The sequence below is a fragment of the Scophthalmus maximus genome, chromosome 19 (genome assembly GCF_022379125.1).
Source record: "Scophthalmus maximus strain ysfricsl-2021 chromosome 19, ASM2237912v1, whole genome shotgun sequence".
Taxonomy (NCBI): domain Eukaryota; kingdom Metazoa; phylum Chordata; class Actinopteri; order Pleuronectiformes; family Scophthalmidae; genus Scophthalmus; species Scophthalmus maximus.
Window position 1 is genome coordinate 18,930,227 of NC_061533.1, and position 24,258 is coordinate 18,954,484.

At 44.5% G+C, this 24,258-nt stretch overlaps 1 protein-coding gene across 1 annotated transcript in view; it reads right to left on the reverse strand.

The window, feature by feature from the left end:
- Positions 1–3,762: 3,762 nt before the first annotated feature.
- Positions 3,763–24,258, reverse strand: part of hmcn2 (hemicentin 2) — a 43,725-nt gene continuing 23,229 nt past the window's right edge. The window contains exons 33-81 of the mRNA XM_035640852.2: positions 23,366–23,516; positions 22,963–23,181; positions 22,763–22,876; positions 22,478–22,665; positions 22,284–22,380; positions 21,962–22,123; positions 21,743–21,856; positions 21,356–21,552; positions 20,479–20,560; positions 20,179–20,310; positions 19,948–20,091; positions 19,679–19,838; positions 19,108–19,232; positions 18,837–19,020; positions 18,653–18,750; positions 18,279–18,557; positions 17,993–18,183; positions 17,507–17,588; positions 16,799–16,935; positions 16,584–16,725; positions 16,360–16,504; positions 16,124–16,248; positions 15,833–15,989; positions 14,908–15,029; positions 14,655–14,819; positions 13,498–13,605; positions 13,258–13,392; positions 13,030–13,164; positions 12,572–12,841; positions 12,301–12,491; positions 11,998–12,211; positions 11,671–11,805; positions 11,400–11,590; positions 10,652–10,733; positions 10,344–10,514; positions 9,845–9,997; positions 8,950–9,087; positions 8,671–8,792; positions 8,321–8,561; positions 8,150–8,209; positions 7,933–8,052; positions 7,650–7,784; positions 7,339–7,458; positions 7,049–7,174; positions 6,295–6,423; positions 5,908–6,201; positions 5,654–5,773; positions 5,444–5,570; positions 3,763–5,334 (exon numbers count right to left, since the gene is read on the reverse strand). Of these exons, the coding sequence (XP_035496745.2) occupies positions 4,956–5,334; positions 5,444–5,570; positions 5,654–5,773; positions 5,908–6,201; positions 6,295–6,423; positions 7,049–7,174; positions 7,339–7,458; positions 7,650–7,784; positions 7,933–8,052; positions 8,150–8,209; positions 8,321–8,561; positions 8,671–8,792; positions 8,950–9,087; positions 9,845–9,997; positions 10,344–10,514; positions 10,652–10,733; positions 11,400–11,590; positions 11,671–11,805; positions 11,998–12,211; positions 12,301–12,491; positions 12,572–12,841; positions 13,030–13,164; positions 13,258–13,392; positions 13,498–13,605; positions 14,655–14,819; positions 14,908–15,029; positions 15,833–15,989; positions 16,124–16,248; positions 16,360–16,504; positions 16,584–16,725; positions 16,799–16,935; positions 17,507–17,588; positions 17,993–18,183; positions 18,279–18,557; positions 18,653–18,750; positions 18,837–19,020; positions 19,108–19,232; positions 19,679–19,838; positions 19,948–20,091; positions 20,179–20,310; positions 20,479–20,560; positions 21,356–21,552; positions 21,743–21,856; positions 21,962–22,123; positions 22,284–22,380; positions 22,478–22,665; positions 22,763–22,876; positions 22,963–23,181; positions 23,366–23,516 (7,608 nt within the window). The 3' untranslated portion in view covers positions 3,763–4,955. The remainder of the gene's footprint in view (positions 5,335–5,443; positions 5,571–5,653; positions 5,774–5,907; positions 6,202–6,294; positions 6,424–7,048; positions 7,175–7,338; positions 7,459–7,649; positions 7,785–7,932; positions 8,053–8,149; positions 8,210–8,320; positions 8,562–8,670; positions 8,793–8,949; positions 9,088–9,844; positions 9,998–10,343; positions 10,515–10,651; positions 10,734–11,399; positions 11,591–11,670; positions 11,806–11,997; positions 12,212–12,300; positions 12,492–12,571; positions 12,842–13,029; positions 13,165–13,257; positions 13,393–13,497; positions 13,606–14,654; positions 14,820–14,907; positions 15,030–15,832; positions 15,990–16,123; positions 16,249–16,359; positions 16,505–16,583; positions 16,726–16,798; positions 16,936–17,506; positions 17,589–17,992; positions 18,184–18,278; positions 18,558–18,652; positions 18,751–18,836; positions 19,021–19,107; positions 19,233–19,678; positions 19,839–19,947; positions 20,092–20,178; positions 20,311–20,478; positions 20,561–21,355; positions 21,553–21,742; positions 21,857–21,961; positions 22,124–22,283; positions 22,381–22,477; positions 22,666–22,762; positions 22,877–22,962; positions 23,182–23,365; positions 23,517–24,258) is intronic.

Consider the following 24,258-nt stretch of genomic DNA (forward strand, 5'->3'; position numbering starts at 1 on the left):
GTCTCCACACTTGCGAGTGTGATGTTGACAAAGTGTGTGCAAACAAATTCCGCTAATGGTTTATAACATGTTGCCAGCGTTTTTATATTCATACACAGTCACTCCAGTGTGCAGCCTGATTACATTTGCATTTTTGGCATCAGGCGAGCATCATCTTGTGTGAATTAATAAGGAGGCAGTGCTCAGGCCTGCTCAAGCACGTAGAAGGGGACATTGGACCAGTCTCACCATTACTCAAAGCTTACTTATCTTCAGTTGTTGATTCTGTACCAAAGAATGGATTCTGAACTTGACACAGACATTTCTACCAGTATGATGTACTGTATTTGTGCAACACAGTGTCCAGTACTAACTTGTTCTAGGGCTCTCCACAACGTCATTAGCTCTCAGTCACCACATCACAGTATTACTCAATCCCCCCACACTTAGTTACAGACAGTAGAGTTATGACCGTCTGAAGCCGGGGCATTACTCATGTTCATTACTGGTTTGGATTTCAGTTGAAAAAGAGTGTGTTGTTCCAGTTCAGCGACACCCCCTTTGTGCAGTGTCAAAGAAAGTTGTCTGAGAAATTGAATCCTAAACGTCTTGGATGAGCAATACTATAGTGATCTCATGTAAGGTTTCTTTTTAATAACGTTTTGTTATGTCAGTGATGTAACTTGGCGAAACTGTGATTCTGCTCCTTCGCAGCTTGACAGATAGGTTAAGTTCAAAACAATAAGATAAGATAATATATACCTTGATTGAAAATTCAATTTGACACAACAGCACAGGAAAGTAGTAGGGCAAATATAATGATACGATAATAAATAAATATAGACTTATTCTATACATCTGCTATATGACAGTAAAGTACAGATGTTTATGTACTTGTACAATATGTCCCTTATATCCACTTTATATGCATATGTGCTATGAGTCCATTAAATACAGATTGTTAATATACATGTGCAGTATGTGCATGGCGGTTATTTTTACTATGAATAGCTTTAAGGCCCGTGGCTGGACGAGTCGCCTCAGCTCGGCACAGAGAGGATGAGAGGCGCTGTTCATCTCTCAACCTCTCTGTCACTGCCTCAAAAGCAACATGCTACACTATCACTCACAAATGCATTGCCTTGTCAAAATTTGAATCTGCATTGATTAAACGTTCCACTTGTGGGCATGAGAGCTTTTGTCTTTGTTTCCTACAAAATGTTTATGTTTAATGTTTAATTTATTTGTGGACACTTTACAAACTTTACAAGCTCAAACCTTTTCAATCCTAATTTGAGGCCCTGCTCATGGTGTCAGGTGTCGCATGAAGGGAAAAAGGCTTACTCAGACATGGAGTTTGTGTCTTTGCTGACTTCGTCAAACTGTAAAAGTAAAGTCTTTGTGTCATTGAGACGTGAGTGACTTTTGCATTAATGTTCCATGCAGCTTGATTCAGACTCGCCAAGATGTTTACAGAAAGAGCCACAGTATGTGTATGGTATTTGTCATTTGACATGAGAAACTAAACAGTACAGGAAGTTATGCATAACAGGCAACCCCTTCTGGTCCTGTTCAGCGGCCTGCTTATTTTGTCTTCAGAGCAGATGGAAAACAGGTTTCTAATCATGCAATTGGGCCAATTTCCAGCAGTTTTTGCAAAATACCTTAGCTAGTGTTGTCATTCAAGAGCAACCCAAAACAAACCTGTTTTCACCCAAACCTGCTGCTTCGGAATGATATCTGGGGATAGACTGCGGCTTCTTGTGCATCTCTACCTAGGCTTTTGTGATTCGTATGCACACTATAAGTCCAATTCATACATGGTCTTCTTGTGTGCGACCAACAGTCATTGTGACCAGACTTAATTCATGTTGAAAGTGATATGGAAAAGTTGCCAGGTCCAACCAAGCAGGAAACCAGAACAATGACATGAGGTATCCTAAAATGCCACATTGAGCTGAAGGGATCCTCAGGCCAGAGGATCGTTGACTAGGAGTTCATCAATATGAACCTTTCAAGTTGCACACGATCATTGTTCCAGTTTGCATGAAAAGGTTGATTGTCGCAGCTTTTATTTTGTAAGGGGTATGTATGCACAAAAAGTGACCGGCACATGATCCAGTATATCTCAGGCAGAATCTAGGACAAAGTGAAATGTTTGCCAAGACTTTGATTTGAAGAATTCTTTTGTTTGTATGTTTAATTTGTTAAGGATTGTTATGCCCTGAGCTCCATTGCTTATACTTACTAATAGGCAGCAGTGTTTTGCTCATTAGTGAGTGGAGCACAGCGAGTCCCCCTTTCTCCTGACATGCTGACTGTGTAAAGCAGTAGGGGAGATGGTACTGGGAGCCATCACGCAGCCTTAAGCATTCATTCCCACTAATACTCTGTGTTTTATAGAGAAGAGGAGAAGGACTCCAGTCTGCCTTACAGTATATACACATGTTGCAGGGAATCTGTGAAGCTTTATGAAACCTTAATGAATGAGCCGCTTCCAGTTTGGTGAGCAGTCCTGCTGTTTTTCCTCAGAAAATAATGCCTGTTTCGTTTTCCTTTCTTTTTAGAGCCATTTTTAATTGTTTTGTTGCCACTGCTTGCTCCGCTTATATCTACGCACCTCTTAAAGCACTGACGGCAGTGCTGCTCTAGTTATCGCCCACGGCGCAGAGCTATTAAAGACATAGATCAGAGTGTTTTAATTAACTTCACGTGCTCCATTGACCAAAAGAATTCAGTTTAATAGCTGCGTGTTTAGAAACACAGTTATCAGGAAGTAGCTGAGGATCCCGTCAGTTTGTTACTTTACTGATATATATATATATGAACAGTATGTACAGTGTATATATATACTGTACTGCACATATGTGTATGTATCTTTATATCTGTATATGTGCATGCTGTGCTAATAACCACATTACATAAATGACAAAAAGCTTAACATCTCCTTTCTCCGTTCCGTGACAAAAATTAACAAATTCCATATAACAGTGTTTACAGAGGCTGTATGTTTTGTTAGCCGTAACTGTTCAATGATGTTCGTGGGGGGGGGGGGGGGGGTTCTCCTCAAGATGGTTATTACACAACCAGCAGCCAAAACACATGGCAGTGATGACAACACTGGAGCCAAGAGTGGATCAGTTTTAACATGGGAGACAAAAAACGTCAAAGCCAGCTGAGGTAATGTTACCTGAGGTCAATACCATAGTTATACTAGAGTAAACAAAAGCCAATGACTGACACGACATCCTGCAATTCAGTATCTGATTCTTGATTAATGCGACATTAGACCAGAGATTTAATCCTGTTCTCTTGCCCTCTTACCAAAGCAGAACCGTTTTGTACTGGTGGAAGTGGTGATGAACAGTGCCTCAGTTTGTCAAAAATATCTATGTTCATCACTGAAAATGTTCTACAGGTCCACAGATTAACAGGGTACGAATCAGAGAGAAAGACCGACGCCCTCTGAACTGCAGTCTCTGTTCATGGCACAAATGCTCTGTGGGATATCAGACTGTTAACTGGTTGTGTAACAAGACAAATGTCTGGTTTACTGAAAGTGGGGTAGAAATGATCTAAAAGCATCTGATCAGAGTTAAAACGTCATTCATTAATGTTATTGCCAAATAGCTATGTCTGAATTGCTCTGTGTTTACCCCCACCCTTGGTTAATAATCCATGTTTGCTGCAGCTGTCAGCTGCTAAATGCTGTTTTCTGGGTTTTCCAGCAGGGTTTAACAAAGACGGACTTAAAACTGCTGTTGCCTAAAAACAGACAAAAACAAAAGTGTTGTTCATTTTATTTCTACAAATATCTGACACTCATTTACAGCAACAGGGAAAGACTCGTTTAATCTCCAAAAGTCGGCCACACATTTTCCTGCAACAGTGAGCATGCCGTGGTTTAGAGATGACTTCCTTTCTCAGATTTGTACATTGATGGCACATGTGTACGATGTATTACTGAACAGCAGCTTTTCCACATGTTGGTTATAGCCTTTGTGAATGCAGAAAAGCCGCCCTGTAGAAACTGTAAGTGCAGTCCAACTCTGTGGTATTTGTCATTAACTGCATGTTCTCGTCGTCACACTGGTGCCGCTCAAAACACTTGAGTACAAATTGCACCTTAAAATGTTTTCCACTTGATAAAAAAAACATTAAAAAAAGAGTACAAAAAACACATGATAGATCAAACACTGTTGCTAACTCTATAGCTAGCAAGCCACTGTCACAACGTGCCACTGAAGGTTTTTCATTTACAATACCAGCAGATCCCTGTAAGGTCAGGCTGCTGTTTGAACCAGTGGTGTGTTCAAATGACTTCAATAAATTAAAATAATAGGGAGAACATCGTACAATGTCATAGTTGTGGAAAGACCTGTAATAGGCTTGTATTTCCAAGTGTGGGCAGCAAACATATTTTTACATGAGAATGAATCTGTCCCAGAATTCGTTATTTGGCATTTGAAACTAACATACGAAATGATAGATAGCAGGGTCCTGGTGGTACTAAGTAACTTCAGTGTTTGGTTGATATAGCATTTTCTTTTCTCATTGTGCATTTTCAAATATTGATAAGATACACTCTGTATTTTTCCCAGTTAGAGCATATGGTCCAATGAATGAACAAAAAAAAGTTCCTCCAAGTGTGTATGTCAGTTCGGATGTCTTCAGTTGAGTCTGATCTGCTCTATAATTTATCCCCCCCCCCTCCCACTGAAGGCAACATTTAAAAAAGGATGGTCTTTTCTCTTACACAGTTTTTTCCATTGTGACATTTCAGTCACAGACTAGGGAGGTACAAATCTTCATGAAATCCACTTACTAACCAAGTTCACCTATTCTCGTATGTTTCTTCTTTCTTTGCGTGGCCTAATGTGTCCAAAGCACAGGGATTAATGGGAACTGCCTTGTGGGTAGGAGTTGTCCAAGGGGCCATTGGGGGGGCAGAGTCCTCTGTAAAGCAGCACAGAGGCTCAGTAGGGGTACGTTGAGATGGAGATGTAGATGATGAAGATGCTCTGGTAGGTTATGCGGCCCTGCAGCGAGATTGTGGTGGCCTGCACCTTGAGCCGCACCAGTCCTGGTCTGTCCAGACCCCGCAGGGTGAAGATGATCCCCCTGCCGGCCTCATCTCTAATGCCAAACACCCGGCCCACAACACCCGTCTCTGATTGTTGCTCAAGTATGGTAAAGGCCGTGCGCTCTTGCAGGACTCCTGACTCCGAGAAAGCCGACAGTCGCACCACATTGTGATTAGCTGGGATGCCGGAGGGGAGAGTGAGCAGCTTGTACTGCAGGAGCAGAGGAGAGCCTCCTGTGGCACAGTCCAGAGAGCAGGGCCGGTAACAGGTCCTGTAAAAGCCAACAGAAAAGATCAAAGTGTCACTGACATTTTAGCGGTAAAGATGCAAAAATCATTGTATCCAAGCACTGTACAATACTTATTAGTAATGCAGTTTACCCGGGGCTTCCACCACTTTGATAGGATGCAGGGCAGGGTGTATCCAGGCACTGGTATCCTCCTCTGGTATTAAAACACATCTGATTGTGTCCGCACTGGATGCCTTGTTCTACACACTCGTCAATGTCTAGTGGTAGACAAAGAGGGGAGAAGGCATTAGCTGAAAGGTAAAAGTTAAGTAGTTCGGAAACTGTTAAAGGAGGCCCTTACCTTTACAGCTCCTGCCATTGGGTAAGAGCTGATAACCTGGGGGACACCGGCACTGGAAACTGCCAATGGTGTTCCGGCACTCGTGTTGACATGGCTTCCTTAGCAGACACTCGTCCACATCTGCACAGAGAAGAATGGGAGGGTGTAAGTGTGACACTCGCAGAGGCTGACTAGGCTGCATGATGTGGACATGATGTTCTTCTTTTTGTTTTTTTGAATGCTGTGTTTGCGAAACAGTTTCGATGCACACTCACCAACACATGTCCCGTCTCTGTTGTTGTACCCCGCAGGACAGCTCTGCCTGGTAATGCGAGACACTCCGTGAGAACGGGAGAGGATTGGCCTCCCCAGAGATGACACTAGCTGCGGCCGGATTCTTGCCCTGACCCTGGTCCCATTGGTGAAGATCTGCCCTCTCTCCAGCCCTGCACAGGAGCGTCCGTCCCCAAGCAGCACAGTACCGGGAGGACACAGGCACCTGAAGCTGCCAGGCACATTGCGGCACTGGTAGGCACAAGGGTTTGGCGTCTGCAAGCATTCATCAATGTCTGAAAGGTAAAATGAGACTCATGTCGGTTGTGCTCCCCGTTAGAGCGTCATTGGTGAGTTGTTTAACGAAACAGACACGGCAGATATTGTACCCAGACATGGAAGGCCAACTCCTTGTGATCGGTAACCTCTGGGACATACGCAGCCATAACCTCCGATTGTGTTCTGACAGATCTGAGTGTAGCGACACATGTGACTTCCATCCTGGCACTCGTCAATATCTGAAAAAAACATCAGTTAACATCAGCCAACCTTGCAAAAGACACAGCACTACCTTTTCATTTCTTTTAATTATTCTGCTCAACTTCATCAAACTTTGAAACAGCAGCTTTTTTTTCGCAGATAAGATGAAATTGTCACTTTAGTTAAGTAAAACTCAGCAAAAATGTAAATGCGAGTGGTGCTGTGAGGATGACAGTTTCCTAAATTTGTTGCTGTTTCAGTTATAAAGAGGTTTTTTGTTACTTCAGTCAGAGGTTTTCTGTCAGTAACAGTTAACAGACTCTAAAAAGCTTTGAAGGATAAGTGGGGACCTCTTTTGTCCGCTAAAACAATCCAGTGAAATCTGACCTGGTGTTACATAACTTGACATGCAGTTGAAGCTTGTTAGAAGCTTCCAGTCTTAATCACCAATGATCCCGTTGGCTTTTACTGATTATATTTATGCAGGAAGTAAGTTTTTTTCTTTTCTTCTTGAGACCATATCTATGAGCCTTTCAAGGCATAGAGGCGGAGTCAGATGCTTATGTCTCAAAATTAATTTAGTAATGGATTATGTATGGTAGAGCAACTTGCACCATTTCTGAAAACAAAGTGGATAAGACATAAAGTGTGAAAGCTTCTTACCCATGCAGGCTCCATTCTCTGATTTGGTCATGCCAGCGGGACAGCTGTCGAAACACTGGTATCCTCCCTCTGTGTTTCTGCACTGCTGGTGAGCCGGGCATACATTTCTCATGCACTCGTTGATATCTGCAGATGTGCAACCAACAATAGAGATGTTAAAGATCGTCAGTCATCACGTGCCTCAAAAATAATATTCCTTTTTTTAATTTAAGAAGAACCAAAAGCTAACAAGTCTTGAAACTTCAAACATCTCTTTAACCTGTGGAAGTCTGAATAGTTAGCCGACTGACCAATGCAGCGATGTCCTGACAGTTGGTATCCAGGGTGGCAGATACAGCGGTAGGAGCCCAGAGTATTGAGGCACTGATGCTGACATGGGGAGAGAGCAGACTCCTGGCACTCATCCACATCTGAAAGATAGAATTGATGCATCTGGCTTAAAAAAAAAATAAAAAAAATCTACTCTGGTATGTTATAAGAAGTGAAATTTTCCTTTTTTGAGAAAAGGCACAGTGTAAAAACAACCACAGTAGGAGATGAGACGTTGTTTCCCATATGAAGTGTTGAGCGGACCGTTTAACAGTGATTAACAGTGACTTGCCTTCGCAGCTGGATCCCGTGATGCTGGGCTTAAATCCTGGGCCACACTTGGCCTGACAGCGATATGTTCCCACTGTGTTGACACACTGCTGGTTGTAGTGGCACATGTGTGAGTCCTGGGAACACTCGTCAATATCTGCACGGTATTACGTAAAACAGAACATTAAGGCCAAATGTTGAGGCAGAGGATTGGATGAATGTGGGAGCTGAAACTGATTTTTTTTTTTGTGTATATCTGGTAAATAATCACAAAACCACCAGCAGGCACGTTGTTTTTGTCTCACCTTGGCATGTGTCGGTCTCTGTAGAGATGGTGAAGCCAGAGGGACAGGCACAGGAAAAGCCTCCCATGACGTTGTTGCAAGAATGAGAGCAGGGAGACTGGAGTGCGCACTCATCTTCATCTAATAAGAACACATTTAATCACCATTATAGAACTGGTACAGATATAGATAAATGTTGCCAAAATATAAATGAGGCCTAAAAAGGAAAGCGGCATACCAGCACAGTAGGAGGCTTTGTCAAGGATGAAACCTTTAGGGCATGTGTCTTCATAACCATCTGCAAACCGAGAGTTCAGTCGGTGTTAGTTGTTTTCGGCATTTCAGATCCGGGATTTTGTGTAATGTAGTGATGGTGGGGTTTTATATGACTGTAATTTGTTCTCCAGACCTGGTATGAGAAGGCTGGAAGTGACGTGGAAGTCCAAAGTGAGAGTGAACATGTTGTAGACGCTGTTCATCCCAGAGACCTTAAGCAGCTGGAGCAGAGGGCCCTGGCGCTCCTCCTGGTCCTCATAAATAATGGTGTGATTACAGCGGAGCACCATGGGGTTTCCTCCTCGCTGGTGGGCCTGCGATGACCACGAGTACAGCTGCCCTTGGCCCGTCTGCACGTATGACTCATCAAATTCCTGCAGGACACAAACAAAATCAAGTCAGAGAAACTGAGGATGAGCGCGTCAACAAATGATCTTGTGAGATCCGTCTGAGGATTTCAAATAGTAACAGCAGTGAACTCACCTGAAGGCTCAGATGAGATGACGACAATGAAGGAGGAACAAATCCGTTAACGACGATGTCAATTAGTAAGACTCCCTCAGGATCCAGACCCCTGGCCACGTGGGTCAAGCGTAGGATCTCCCCTGGTTGAAGAGATTAAAAGGAAGCATAAAAAAAGCTCACTCATTTACAAGCAGAGGGAAGCATGCTGAAACTGAAGTAATGGCCTTCATGTGGCAACTCATGCATGTCAGTGGAGGTGGTGCCATCTGCTGGTTGTATAAATGGTATAAATCTCACCACTCTCAAACTCCAGCTGCGACTCCTGTCTGAACTGGCCCTGAGTGAAGGAGTAGCCATTTCTGGCTGCTCCGCTCTGCAGCACAGTGGTCCAGTAGATGGGCGCAAACACCGACACCAGCACCCGTAGCAAGGGACCTGCAATGAAACAGCATCAACTCTGTAGATACACAGCACAGTCTAAACAAGATTAGGATTATATTCCAAAACTATGCTAAAACCTAAGGTCTCTCCTCACACCTCACATGTCTAGATGTAATTTGAGGAAAGATATCAAAAGCAGAAACAAGACAAAACATGCCCTAGCTTTTGCCGGACGACAGCGTTTTAGGGCCACACTGAGAGAGAAAAAATTGGAGACTTTGAGAATAAAGCTGTAAATTTACAAGAAAAAATGTCATGATATTCCGAGAATAAAGTCGTAAGAAACATTCTATGACAAGAAAGTCGTAATTTTACAAGAATAAAGTCGAAATATTTTGAGAATAAAGTCGTAATTTTACGAGAATAAAGTCGTAAATTTGTTCTCTGTGTTATTTTAGTGGAGAAATGTCAGAAGAGCAATCCAATGCGTTGAAATGAGGAACGTGGAGCACTTTGTGAAGCTGTATTCCAGCTGGGTTGCTGTTTTATTCCGTAATATATTAATAAATAAAAATTAACTTTTTCTAGTAAAATCCCAACTTTATCCTCGTAAAATGACGACTTTATTCTCTTACACCTGTGCGACTCACTTTTTCCTCAATGTGGCCCTAAAACTGTTGTACGACACATCTAAGATAAAGAGGTCAATAGAAAGTAAAGAAGTGCTGAAATTACTTGGAGACTTTTCTCTTCCATTGGTGTAGAATGAAAGACATCTACCCCCAGGGCATATAAAAGTGCAATCACTCACCCACACTCGGAGGGATGTTGTCCAGGCGTGCCTGCAGAGTGCTGCTCTGCTCTTCGTCGTTGTCCGTAATGTTGGCCTCCAGGAAGGACACGCCGAACTCCCTGTCGTTCACCATCCCTATCAGGCTGCCTCTGGTCTTGCGAGGAGTCTCTCCTGCCATCATCAAACCCACCAAACAGAGAAGTCGTGAGCTTACAGGCACTTCAGTCATTTGAGTAAATCTTTCATTTTAGATTTTGAGGGATACATGTATCCTCACAAATTACTCTTTTATCAGCCATAGCTCTAATAGGGAAATGTCGTTTAGGTGTGTTTTCTGTATGTAAGGTAACCTTCATAAGACTTCTGTCATACACACAAGAACATTCAGTAGGACAATGAATTGGTTATGACCTTGACACGGAAATGAGATTATGTGTGTAATATGTTCTAAAATGTAGAAACAATGTCATTTATATATATATATAAATAAAGTAAGGTACACAAAAAAAAATTCCACCTGGACAAAGTCCAGCATGACATTTCCTGGAATCAATGCTGGACCCGCTGCATGATCGCCCCCCATTGGCTGGTTCTGGGTTGTTGCATAATCTGATTCGTTCTTGGAAACCTTGTCCACAGGAGCTGCTACACGGACTCCACTCCTGCCAGTTGGAGTATCCTCCATTGACTGCATTAGAGAGAAGACAGAGTAATACATCTAAGGCAGACTCTGTAAAAGGGTACTGGCTTGTCTGTATTTATTTTTTTGTGTGTTTTAATTCAACGTCTGGTTACAGTGTTTGTAATTATAGGCACATAACTCACTCTGAACCTTGAGGGCAATGGTCCTCTCAACTGTTCCAGCTTCACTCTCAGCCACACACTGATACTCCCCCTCATCTGCAGCCTGTGGATCACACAGGTAAAGGTGGAGAGTTTGATGTAATTGTTACTCTGGGGAACGATTATCCTCTGACAGAGACACGACTCGACAGGAAAACACTGTCTTAGATCATCTATAGTTTTATGGTTAAAGATAGTTGGAATTATAGCACCATAAACTGACATTTTCTACCAGGCAGTTTGTCCTATAGATAATATTGGACGAGGAAGAGGAAATTTCACATTAGAGCGCTCCGTGGGAAGGACTGTCATCTGTCTGTGAGAAAGTCTCAGCTGCAGGCTGTGCAATTACAGCAGCAGTTAGAGACCTAACAAGGTTACCGACTGGGGAAAGAGGAGCCGAGGCTGGGAACATCCAGCTTTCTGTTCATCTCCTCCCTCTGTTGCTAATGCGGTTAGCCTCTCTGACTGAACTGAATCTGATTTGGGTGGAAACATGGCGCTGCAGGACAGTCACACACTGTTCCTCTACCCGAGGGGCCTGCAAATGAAGCTTGGATAGGATGAATGCTGCTCCACTGTTCTCCAAGACATGAAACATATTTGTGTAAGTAGAGTGTCCGGGGGAGCTTAAATCATTCAAACTTGAGCGACTTGGTTTAACAAAACCTGTTTCGGGGGGCCTGCTGTATAATGTGAGGGAAAGGAGCAAAGAAGACTTTGCATTTACCGTGATGCTGTAAATGACCAAGGATCCGTTGAGAAGTGCTTGCATTCGGAGGGAGCGCAGCAAGGGTTTTCTTTCCCGGAGCCAGCGGAGGACAGGGCTGGGGTCTCCATGGACAGGACAGTCTAGCATAGCCGAGCCCCCCTGGAAGACTGTCTGAGACATGCGGGCTTCACCTTTCAGCACTGGAGGCTCTGCAGGAACACAGCACATATTTATAGCACTGTTGAAAGTTAAATGAGTAAGCTGAACTATACCTGGACCAAAAGCTCACCTCTGACGCGGACAAATGACAGTACTCGGATGGAGCCCACACTGTTTTCTGCAATGCACACGTAGGTCCCAGCATCACTTGTAGTCACGTTGTCGACGATGATGGAGCTCCTGCCGGCCTCGTCTACAGCGGCACCTGGAATATTTTCAAGCAGTAGTGTCGGAGGGACATGGGCATTAACATGGTGACATTTGAATGCAGGTGAGATACTACCCCGCAGCACTGGATTAGATTAAGTGTCACATCGCCAAGCTGTATGAACATGACAAATTATGAATACTGTATATCACTTAAGTAGTCAGTGCAGTGGAGGTGGGAAAGCAATACCTGCATAGGGACTGTTGTTGACAGTCCAGGAGATGGCAGGAGAAGGTGTCCCCTGAGCATGGCAGGACAAGGCCAGACTCTGTCCTTTGTTCAGGGTTACATCCCCTGGCAGTTCCTTGAAGGCAGGCCTCATGTTGATGGACAGACGAATGTCTTGTCTCACTGAGCCCACCGTGTTGGTGGCCACACATGTGAACACGCCAGCATCCCCTGGCTGTGTGAGGAAATTAATCACGACTGATTCTCACACCCGGACTTGGACAGAGATTTAGTTCATAATGCAGTGAAGACTATGGGTTGTACCTCAGCTCTCTCAATGATCAGCTCCCCTGATCGCAGAACGGTGAACTTGCCAGGCAGGTTGGCCACGATGGCGCTATCCTTCTCCCAAGATACTCTGGGTTCTGGTGAACCCTGAGCAGCACATGGCAGCAGCGCCTGAAATCCCTGAATGACTGACAGTTCCGTCTGCACAGGAGGAATCATGGGCGGGACTGAAATTTAAATGACATCATTAGTTGTATCACCATTACTTGTATAACTCAATGTAACTATCATAAAGAGCTTCACTCACTTTGAATAACCAGTCTCATGTCCTGGCTGGCTCTGCCGGCGAGGTTGTTGGCAGTACATGTGTAAAGGCCCGCGTTACTGCGCTGGGTTGAAGTAATTGCCAGAGTTCCGTTGGCAAAGATGCGCATATGTGCGCTGTCAACCACAGGCCTCCTCTCTTTGTGCCAAGTAACTTCAGGTTGAGGCTGCCCATCAGCGACACACTCCAGACTGACCGGCTGGCCGAGCACTGCAGTGTACTCCACACGCGGCACACTCAACACCGGTGGAACTGGAGAAAACATGTGGAGACCAGTTATTAATTCATCTATAAAAGTCAAAAATAGGTTTTTGGGAATTGGGAGCAATATCACCAATGGAATTAGGGGCGGTTGTTTCTGTGTGTATGCCACTGTGACAAATTATTTCACTAGAAACCACCACCTTCTTCCCATCTGTGAGATCAAAAGTCCACGTTACCTTGAAGGACTAGTTTGGTCCTGCCCACAGCTAAACCAGCTTCATTCTTTGCCAGGCACTGGTAGCTCCCCGCATCACCGAGCGTTACACGGGAGAACTTCAGGGCTCCATTTGAGAGCACAGCAAGTCTGTGACCTGTGATGAGACATAAAGTCACATTCACAAGAGTAGGACAGTCCAAATATATGGCATTTACAGTAATCCTTATTATATTTTGCATGGTGTTACCTGCTGCTATGGGAACTCCCTCTCTTTGCCAGGTGATGGATGGTCTAGGGAAGCCTTGAGCCTCACAGGGTAGAATGGTCCCATGATGCAACACCACCTGTACTTCCTCTGCCATTGGCCTGATCTCTGGAGGCTCTAAGTGCACAGAAGAACAAATCTATTGCAATTTGGGTTTTACGGATATGTTTTGTCGTAAGCTTTCCAACACTAGTGACCTGCAGCCGGTCCCTAAGAGCCCACCTTGCACTGTGAGAGAGATGTGCTTGTTAGCCACTCCAGCTGGGTTGCGGGCTGAACATGTGTACCTGCCTGCATGACTTGGCACTGCAGCAGTTATTTCCAACACTCCTGCATAGAAAAAGAATACAGAGATACATAGTTGAAGATCATATTTGATGGGCAATAATAAATTATACCTGCCCTGTTGAGTTGTTATTCCATTAAAGGGCCCATATTATGCTCCAGGCACCTTTTCAGCCTGCCTCCACGTATATTTGGTTATCTGGGGTGTCTGCCAGCCCACGAAGAATGAAAAGAAAAAACAATGAGTCGTTGATTCGTGGTTTGGGTTGATCGTGAAGACGGTCTGTAAACGAGCCATTCACAGCCCGGGCGTCAAGTGACGTGAGTTGACTCCTGCTACTGGGGCGACCACGCCCCCAACCTGAGCAGCACCTCCCCCCTTGAAGTGCGGAAAAACAGATCGCGTCTACGCCATAATTTTCTCCCCGCAAGCGAACGACGACCGCGGGCATGGCCAAAAGATATAATAATGTTTGCTCTGTTGTTGGATGTACAGACCAACATAACGCCGGACTGGCAACCCATCTCTTTTTGACAGACGGAGCCTTTCCAACTGTCCGAGGCAAAGCCCCGGAGGAGGCAAATGTACGTTTTCAAGATCGTATGTGCTCTAGGGCTGGGCGATATGGCTGAAAACTGTATCACGATATAAGTGTTCCGGCCAGCGCAGCTAGACTCGCGGCCGGCCGGGTCTCTAAGTCCCCGGGTCTCTACGTTGTGTATGTGCCTTGTCACGTTCGACTGTTGTCATTGTCACTACGCCGTAGTTGCGCAGCAGACCCGAGGAGGAGCGAGGCGGAGCGAGGCAGAGCGAGGCGGGGTTTTGTGGTACACGAAGGGAGGGGGGCGAGATGTAAGCACGAAAGTGCTGGACTCTACCATAGTCTCACAGGGCTTTTTATACAGAAAGAGGAGGGTGCTGTGTGGCTTGATCCTTGAGGTGTTTTGACATGGAATGACAAAGACATGTAGTGCACAAACCTGAAAACCAATGTAACTTGTGTAAAAGGGGGCATAATATGGGCCCTTTAAATCACAACATATCATTATATAAAGATCTGTAATATCACTTCATTTCCTAAGACATGTCTTGCCTGTGGGCAGGACACGGTAACTTCCTCCTCTGGAGCCCAGTTTGGTGCCCCCCTTTGTCCAGGTTATGGTGGGCTGAGGACGTCCTTGTACTTGACAAGGTAGCACCACGGGAGACATTTTCACAGCCGTCACTGTCGTGACATCGTCTTCAATTGATGGTGGGACTAAAAGAGGAAATAGAAAATGTATTAATTCAGCCAGCTGAAAAGCCTTTTTACAGTCCGCTCACTGTGCAAAACTCCAAATCAATACCTTGTACGATGACCTCAATGACCCTGCGCTCTTCTCCAACATCATTGAGGGCAGTGCACTCAAAGTAACCTTCATCCTCACTGGACGGTGAGAGAAGAACAAGGGACCCAGAGGACAGTATCCTGGACAACAAAGATAAACTGCATCAGTTTTTAAAGGCACTTTCAAACCTCCAGACTTTTCAGGTTAGTTCATACCAAAATAACTTGTAAAAGGTGCCTCGGACCACAGCCCGGACCGACGAACCACGATTAAGTCCGACCAAGAGAAGTGGTCTCAAACTGGTTCAAACAGAACCGTCGTTCATTTTGTTTGTAGTGTGGATAGTTCGGACTTTCGGACCAATTACGGGAAGTTGAGATGGCATTAAACAATGTAAGAGAAGCAAAAAATTAGCCGTGGTATCACATGGGGGAGGAGACAAAATATTAAATTGCAATTTTTGTAGGATTGCTTGCATTCTTCGCCTCTGAAAATATCGCCTCTGAAGATATAATGTTTCAACCAAAAGGACTCTTACTTAGCACACTACTGTCGAGTACTGTGTCTGAAGTTGGTGATGCGGGTAGTAAAACCTTTATGACCTTACATTGGCAAATAAATTTACAAAATTAACCAGTTCCTTGATTTTCTCCATTCAAATGGAATGACTGCTACCCAACAGATTGATTAATAAAATGCAGACGTCAGACACACGCCTGTCTAGAAACCAATCGATGTGCATCAAGTGTTGGTAGACACAGCCCACACATGAGATGATAACACGACATATGTATGTCATTCCATAGTGCACTTCCAGTGTGTAACAAAGACATCAACTTTGGTTCAGGCTTTCAGGTGTGAAAACGCCACAAGTTTTCACACCCGTGTGAGTAGTGATACGCACGTGCAGCATTTTCAAAAGGAGTCCAGCCATAGTCTCTACCTGTATGATCCAGGCAGCTGACTGATATGGAGCGGAGTGCCGTTTCTCTTCCAGGACACTGTAGGTGGAGGTATGCCTGTAGTCTCACAGCTAAGCACAGCTCTAATCCCTGTGGTTACCGTCACATTGAATGGACCTGGGCTGATTGAAGGACCCACTAACAAGAGACAGGACAGCGTCAGACACAGTCATTGTAAAATTGTTATTTAACATGACAAATTATGCAAAAATCCATATATCTATCTGTGCTATAAAAGTACAGAGTAAACACTACAGTCTTTTTTCATTTACCAAACACCCGTAGATCAATTCCCCGGTGATCTGAGCCAGCCTGGTTGGACACAGTGCAGTAGTAGCGACCAGCATCACTCAGTTGAACCCCTTGCACACGCAAGGAGCCCTCTGATAACGGGTACCTGAAACAAATTAACAATTAAAAGATGCATAAGTGGATTGACACAAGAAAGTGTGTAGTTGTGACTGCATTTGATATGGCAGGTTGTCCTTCTTGTTATATTGGGACATACTTATTGTTATCTGGAGACACGGGGAAGCCATCTTTTCGCCACATGACCGTAGGTGAAGAGTCACCTTCGACTTCACAAGATAGAACGGCATCCTGGCCCACATGAGTGGTCACCAGTGAACTGCTCTCCTTTATTACCGGTGGTACTAGAGAATCAAAAATGACATCCATTTAGTTTTGACTTGGGTTTTAGCATGTACAATTATGTCTCACAGGTAAACTTACAGAGAATCTCCACCGTGAAAAAGAGACTGGTGCTTCCAGCCATGTTGGTGACTTCACAGCTGTACTGGCCGCTGTCCTCAGGCCTGACTTCCTGTAACTCAAGGTACTGACCCCCTGCCAGCCTCTGGATCCGACCCCCTGGCTGATATAATGAGGGGAGGGTAAGAAAAGAGACAAAGTGTGTTGTAGTTCAACACTTTTTACCAACTTTGTACCTGCAGTTTGGCCTCATCCTTGTACCACTCTATATTGGGAGGGGGGTCACTGTCTGCCAGACACTCCAAGGTCAGATGTCCATTAACTGGCACTGTCAAAGTCCTCACATCACCAGCGCCAAGGAGGGTCGGAGGGACTGAAACACAACCGCAACGTTTACAGTGGTGACACAATTACTGTGACAAAATTCCTACATAGCTAAAGTGCTAATTTAAAACAAAGATGAGCAAGGAGAAGATGTGACCATAATCACTGACGTAAGAATCATGGCACTTAAAAAAAGGACATGCTTGGCTGTCCAAATTTATTGACTTTTTTAAATAGAACACAGAATTTATAAAGAAGGATGTCCTTCCTCGCACAATTCACAGTCAGCTGAGCTGCATATCTCAGCAGTTAAAAGATCTCAACACCATTGCCTATAGATGTATCGATTTATATTGTAATTTAGGAACATTTTATTCTAGACTGAAGAAATATATGGAGCAAATGGTTAAGTGGAATGAGGGTGCAGCACAATATAAAATAAATTAACAAATGAATCAAAATATAAATGGTGTCCGTGTGTTTGATAACTTTGTAGCTGGATTATGGTGCGAGACTAAGTCTGTTTTTTACTTTTGTGCAAACACAGATTTTTACTTCTGTATATACAAATCAAGCCACAGATATACACAAGTACAGGAGGAAAGAGCCGCTTCTGTCACCTTGGACTCTGACCCAGTGGTTTTTTCCATCCTCTCCGGCGAGGTTGCTGGCTAAGCAGGTGTACAGACCTCCATCCTCGACCTATAAAGACACAGCATTAATTATTTTTAGTGGCTCTTGGCCGGATTCACCTGGACTGATGCTGTTAAAACATCAGATTTCCATTTCTTTGAGCATCTACATTTTAGACAAATGCTCATGCTTGTTTTGCCTTTTTTCTATCTATGATTTATATCTCAAATGTAAACTTCAACAAGCTTATTTTTTATTTTATTTTATTTTTTTTTTCTTTGAAAATAGATGACCACAAATTACAGTCTCCTTGGATGTAATTTCTATCTTCAAAGCACTGTTTGGCAGAAAATTACACAAGTATCACCAATTGGTGCATGGGCTCACAGCCACTGTACATATGTACAATACAGTCTTTACTACTGCTGCTTTAACCTTGCAATATTATTAGATATTTTACATTTGTAATTTACCTTTACTTTGCTAATCCTGACAAATTGTCCATCCTGCTGCACAATGTCATTCCCTTCTAAGGGGCGACCATCTTTGAGCCAGCTGAGGGTGGGAGGTGGGACACCCACAGCGGAGCACTCCAGCTCCAGTGCACTGTCCACTGCTATGGTCAGCTCCTCTGGAGAGCTGAAGCTGGATATCTTTGGAGGTTCTGGATTAGAAAGCAGACTGTATTGACTCAGTTGTTCAAGGAGTTTATGATGTGTTTAGAAATGGATTAAACATCAGATCGTTTTGGGGGATTACCAAGCACGGTGAGGTTAAAGCTCTTTGTGCTGCTTCCAGCCTGGTTACTGGCCACACAGCTGTAGAGGCCTGCATCTGAAGGAGCCACGTCCGGCAGCTGCAGCCGCGTCTCCTGTCCATCCAGCAGCAGGTTTCGGTGAAGGGACAGTGGCTGGCCGTCCTTCATCCATGTTAGTGTGGGCGGTGGAACACCACGTGCCTCACAGGTTAACGTCACCAAGGATCCCTGGACTACTGTGACTGGCTCCACTGGTTCAACATGGTCAACACCTGGGGGCACTGTGGATCATACACACACATACCGTCAAATACAAAATGATACACGCAAATATCAGCTCGAGGGAAAATCGGTGGGTGGTATGTTATGTCTGTACCTTGAACTTGGACATCATAGCTAAGCTCAGCGAGTCCAGCTCGACTGCGTGCCACACATGTGTAAACTCCAGAGTCTGACAGCTGCACAGGAGAGATCCTTTTTCATGAAGAAAGGGGACATTTAGCTCTACCTCACCAATGAACATGTTTTCACAAAATAAGCAGCTTTGCATTCGTCCTGACCTCAGCACAGAGTCACCAGAGAGGAGGCGTGCTCGGGGGGATAGGAGCAGAGGATGTCCGTTCTTCAGCCAGCTGATCTGAGGTGAAGGGTTTCCTGCTGCCTGACACTCCAGAGTCACAGCACTGTCCTGCGTGACCTGCACTTCCCTGGGGACAGTGGTCTCACCAGAGATAGATGGTGGGACTGCCACAGGTCGAATTGAAATTAAAGCGAATCATTCGGACAGTTGAGCACGAACACAAGATGCACAAATTAAACATTCCAACTGACCTAGTACAAAGAGGGTGTAGATTTTGCTTTCCTGTCCGGCCGGGCTGACAGCCAAGCAGGTGTACGTCCCAGAATCCTCAGGACTCAGCCTCAGTAATGTCAGTGTGCTGCCATCAGGGGTCACACTGCCGGGTTACAAAGACACATTATGTTTTCAGATCAACATCAATCATAAATTTTTCCTGTTTCAGCCAGCATCAATTATGTGCACACCACACCACTGAAACCAGGAATTACTTTCCTACCACCATCATCATCATCATCATCCCACGATTTTCTCACAGATAAACACACACTCACACATTTGTTTTCTCTGGCCGATCCCGCTGTAATGACCAAATAAGCTGCTGAACAGCTGTAAAACAGCTGCTCTTACCGTTACCCGTGATGAAATTGGGCAACGAACTATAAATGACTCCATCTGTCTGTCCAAACATCCCTCTGTCATACTCATTATGTTTTACGTTGATGATTAACAGTGTAATTTCCCAATACTTTAGGGTAGGGTGTTGATAGAGTGATGCAGCAAAATTGTTATACCTATTAATTCACACTTAATTCAGTGGCTTACGCGATGTGACGGGTGTCTGATTCCTCTAAAGTCACTCCGTCTTTCAGCCAACTGAGGCGGGGTGTGGGGATTCCAGTTGCTCTGCACTCCAGGGTCAGCTCCTCTCCCGTGGGTGCACTCACATCCGACGGGTGGTCAGAGTCCAGGATGGTGGGCGATACTGAAAAGGGACAAGGATTACACTCAAAATCACTCCTTTCATAAATTATATATACAGTTTTCAAGGATAAGTGTATCTTAATTTGCTCATGGTGCAAAAGATTCTTTACCCTGAACTGTGAGCGTGTAGTCTTTCTGTGTGTGGCCCTTGTTGTTCTTTGCCACACAGGTGTATGTACCAGCATGGGACAGAGTGAGAGGCCCCAGCTCCAGACGGTTCCCTCGAACGGACCACTGCCACTGCAGACTGCTCTCTGGACAGCAAACACATTCACACATAAGCTGTCAGGCCTCGCAAGTCCATGCTGTTCCAATATCCTCGATCATTGCCCTCCTCTTACCAATAGGTGTTCCATCTTTGAGCCAGGTGATGCTGGGGACAGGGACCCCTGTGGCCTCACATAGCAGACCCACATGGGAGCCTAGGGTGTAGTTTAGGGACTCCTGGAGCGGCCCAGCAAGGACAGGTGGAACTGTGGAAATATATTCATAGGATAAAACGACTACCTTCTTTGAGACCGTTGTCTTCAGTTTTAAGTCAGGAACACAGCAATAATAATAATAATCAATTTCATTTATAGAGCACTTTTCATTGCTAAAAGCAATCTCAAAGTGAGATCAAACAGCAGAGGTATTCTCACCATGAACTGCCAGTCTAAATGTCTTGTCCACCTGTCCAGCCATGTTGGAAACTTTGCATGTGTAGGTGCCACCATCTTTCATCTAGGAACCAAAAAAGAAGGTCATTGTGGCGAGGGAGGCTGCATTCTGACGCACGCACCACAGCTCCCTCCTGCTGTGGTGCGTGCATTGATTCAGGTAAATTAACTTAAAACAGGAGTTAAATGAACCAGCCACTCAAACAGAGGTTGAGTGCTGTCTCGTCACATATTCAGCTATTCATGCAGCTATGTTTCCTGCTTCCCCTCCTGTGTAATTTATGTAATGGATGTGTGAAAGTGAAATACACTGTCCCAGCTGTGGGACACTTAGGCCTTTGGCGGCACTACTTAAGGTGTGTTTTTCGTCTGTACCAGACTTTCAAACGAGTTGTCAAAGTTGTGTGAAGAAGTAAATCTCCGGTGCAGAGCATTTTAGGATCCCCATATTTCTGCAACAGCTGTTGACACAGAATGGGTTCAGGCTTGCGGCTATGGCCCCAAAATGTTTTCCGCGCACAAGGTGTAACTACAGGCCTTATATTTTTCTTTTTTTTTATGCCAAAAATAGGCGAGGCAAAAAAGACTGTTTGAACCATGTCTGTTTTGTTTTGGTTCAGTTTCGTTTATACTCACTTTTTTCACTTTTTACCTCAGGGTGATGACTGTAATTAAAAGGCCTAACAGGAACTTTTTCATTTTGGGTACATTATCGTCAGGTTTTTGCACAATGTTAGCATGTGAAGGCTGGAAATCAAGCGTGACCCCTGTCAAAAGCCACTCCGACCTTAAAAATTTTTTTTTTTTTTATTGTTTTGAGTGCAGCCTCAAATATGTATGACATAACATTCTTCCTGACCTGAACTCCTATGATCTCCACTTGGTGACGATCCATCTTCAGGCCATTCCCTGCAGCCAATTGCAGCCCATTCTTATACCATGTGACCTCAGGCTCAGGAACGCCATGGGCTTCGCATCTCAGTGTGACCGAAGAGCCAACGTGAGGGGTAACCAAGTCTGACTCGGCATCGGGACGGTGCTTCAGGGTGGGTGGGACTGTTGGTTTGCAAACACAGACGGGGAAAAATCTCAGTTTGATTCATTCAGAGCTGGTATGATTCACTCGTGAACTATGCTCGGTCACAGCTGGCCTGGGGTAAACAGACCTTTTTGCCGAGACAATGTTTTGAGATTTGATCATCTGTATTGCTGAATTGTGCAGATGTGTCACCGTGTGTCTGCTCACCATAAACACTGAGGAGAATATTCTTCTGGTCTTGGCCTGCTGAGTTGGTGGCTGTGCACACATATTGCCCCGCGTCCTCCAGTCTCACCCGGGGCAACTGTAGCATCTGACCGCCTAATACGTGGAAGAATGACATGACATGTAATATCTCCACCAGAACTTTATTTAAACAAAGGAAATTCTCCTGACGTGAGAATAATTTTTCTGCAGAGGGCTGACCTGGCAGAATGTGGATGCCGTTGCCAAACAAGTGGACCTGCCCGTCTCTGGTCCAGGTGATCTCTGGAGGAGGGTACGCCTGAACGTCACACAGCAAGGACACCATGTGGCCTTCGATCACACTCACTTCCTCCTCCTTGCTGCCAGTTATTCTCGGAGGCACTGGAGGAAAATGCAACAGTTGTGTTGTACATGTGTGGAGCATGAGTCAGCATGTCGTGTTTTCACGAACAAACATTAGCCTCCATGATAAAAAGAACAAAAAGACATGTTGTTTATTTGAGAAATAGAATATACAAAGATGGTTTTGAACTTTCCTTACCTTGCACTGTCAGACTAAACATCTTCTCAACTGTTCCAACCTTGTTCTCAGCAACACACAAATACCCGGCCATGTCGGAAACCTGGACACTGAGGAGCTGAAAGACGGGATACAAGTGTTACTCGTCACGGTGACATGCCAGTGTTGGATCTGTTAACTCATTGGTATGTGTCAACAAGTCACCACTAACTAACCTGGAGTTGAGTCCCATCCTCGCTGAGGTGGTGCTGTGAGTCTGCGTGCACCGGCTGCCCATCTCTTAGCCAGGAGACGACTGGAGCAGGGTGTCCGCTCACGTCACAGTGGAGCGCCACAGTGCTGTTGACCACTGCTCCCATCTCCTCCATAAACTCCTCCGACGCTCCCATGATCACGGGAGGAACTGAGGAGGCGAGGGAAAAGAGACTTCTTCAGAAATCAAGTTCATTGCCACCTGTGTACATTTTAATTCCAAGGAAAATGTGCATGTTCTCGCTTACTCAGAATCTCCAGTTCAAAATGCATGTGGTCCTCTCCTGCCTCGTTGACCGCCTGACACGTATACTTTCCAGCATCTTCCTTCTGCACTCTGGCGATTTGTAGCACCTGGCCACCTGAAGATAGAAGATTTATCCATGAATATGAAACCTCATTCCTACACAGCCACAGTTCTCAACTTGGGAAAGAGCTCCCCTCTGACCTGGAAGTAGCACCACCCCATCTACAGAGGTGAGTTTTCTTCCATCTTTGTACCAGCTGAGCTTTGGTGGGGGGATGGCATTACTCTCGCAGGACAGACTGACAGGGTGGCCCAGGACCACCTCCCGCTTCTCCACCATGTCCTGGTCGTTGCTGTCATCCTCGTGTCCCAGACCCCAGGCTGCTTCTCTGTTAGTCACCCGGTGGAAGATCGGAGGAACTGGCAAGACAGTGGCATATTTGAGTCTGGTTGATTTTTTTTATAATTTAAAAAAATGCAGATGTTAATTACAGATATTTGCATCAAATCCAAAATGTATTGTAAACCAGGAGACATTTGCATTGAGAAGTATTTTGCTCGACCTCGATACTGAAAATAACTTCACAGATTCAGCGGAACACACCCTGAATGGTGACATGAAAGTCTCTCTTGTCCTCTCCTGCAGAGTTGGTCACCACACAGGTGTACTGCCCCTCATGGGACAGCATGGCGTTGTCTATGTTCAGGAAATAGCCGCTCTCCTGAACGCCAGCATGGAAGTTTCCAGTCAGCAACTAAAAACAGAGAAAATACATCAGATGGTATAGTCTAGATAAGATATTGCATTTACGCATGAATGGATTTGGTATCAGTGGCGGGTTCGATAGGTGAGATACAGAACAGAATTAGGGCCACGCAAAGAAAAAGAAAATAAGTAGAGGAATATATATTTTTTCAGAACAAAGTTGAAATGTCGAGAATAAAATTGAAATTTCTAGATTGTAAACTAAGTTCAAGTATAAATCAAACTACTAACGTATGACTGCCTTCAGAAATTGTTCTCCAGAATCAGTTTTAGTAAAAAAGAAAAAAGTGTAATAATCACTAATAGGTCTTTGAAGTTCTTTGACTGTTCAGGGGAGAAATGCTTGAAGCGTTGGAAAGACAAAATACTGGCAGCTGACATAACTGTCAGTCTCTCCTCACTGGATTTGAAGGACCAGAGGAGTTGACGAAATCGCGATACGTCAACTTTATTCTCGAAATGAAAAAGTAAAAATAAAATCATCCTCTTTTCGTTTCTTTTTCCTCATGCCATGCCCTAGTACTCTTTCATAGTTAGATGATCACTACTGCTGGGTGAACAAAACCTTTTGCATTACCTTTTGCAAATTCAATTTGTGAGACACAACTTCCAGCCTGTAATGTGTTTAAAAAAATAACTACAAACAAAACAATACTGCCATCCCTATTTATAAAAAAGAAAAAAATCTAATAAAAATCTAATCTTACATGAATCCAAAATTATTACTGCCG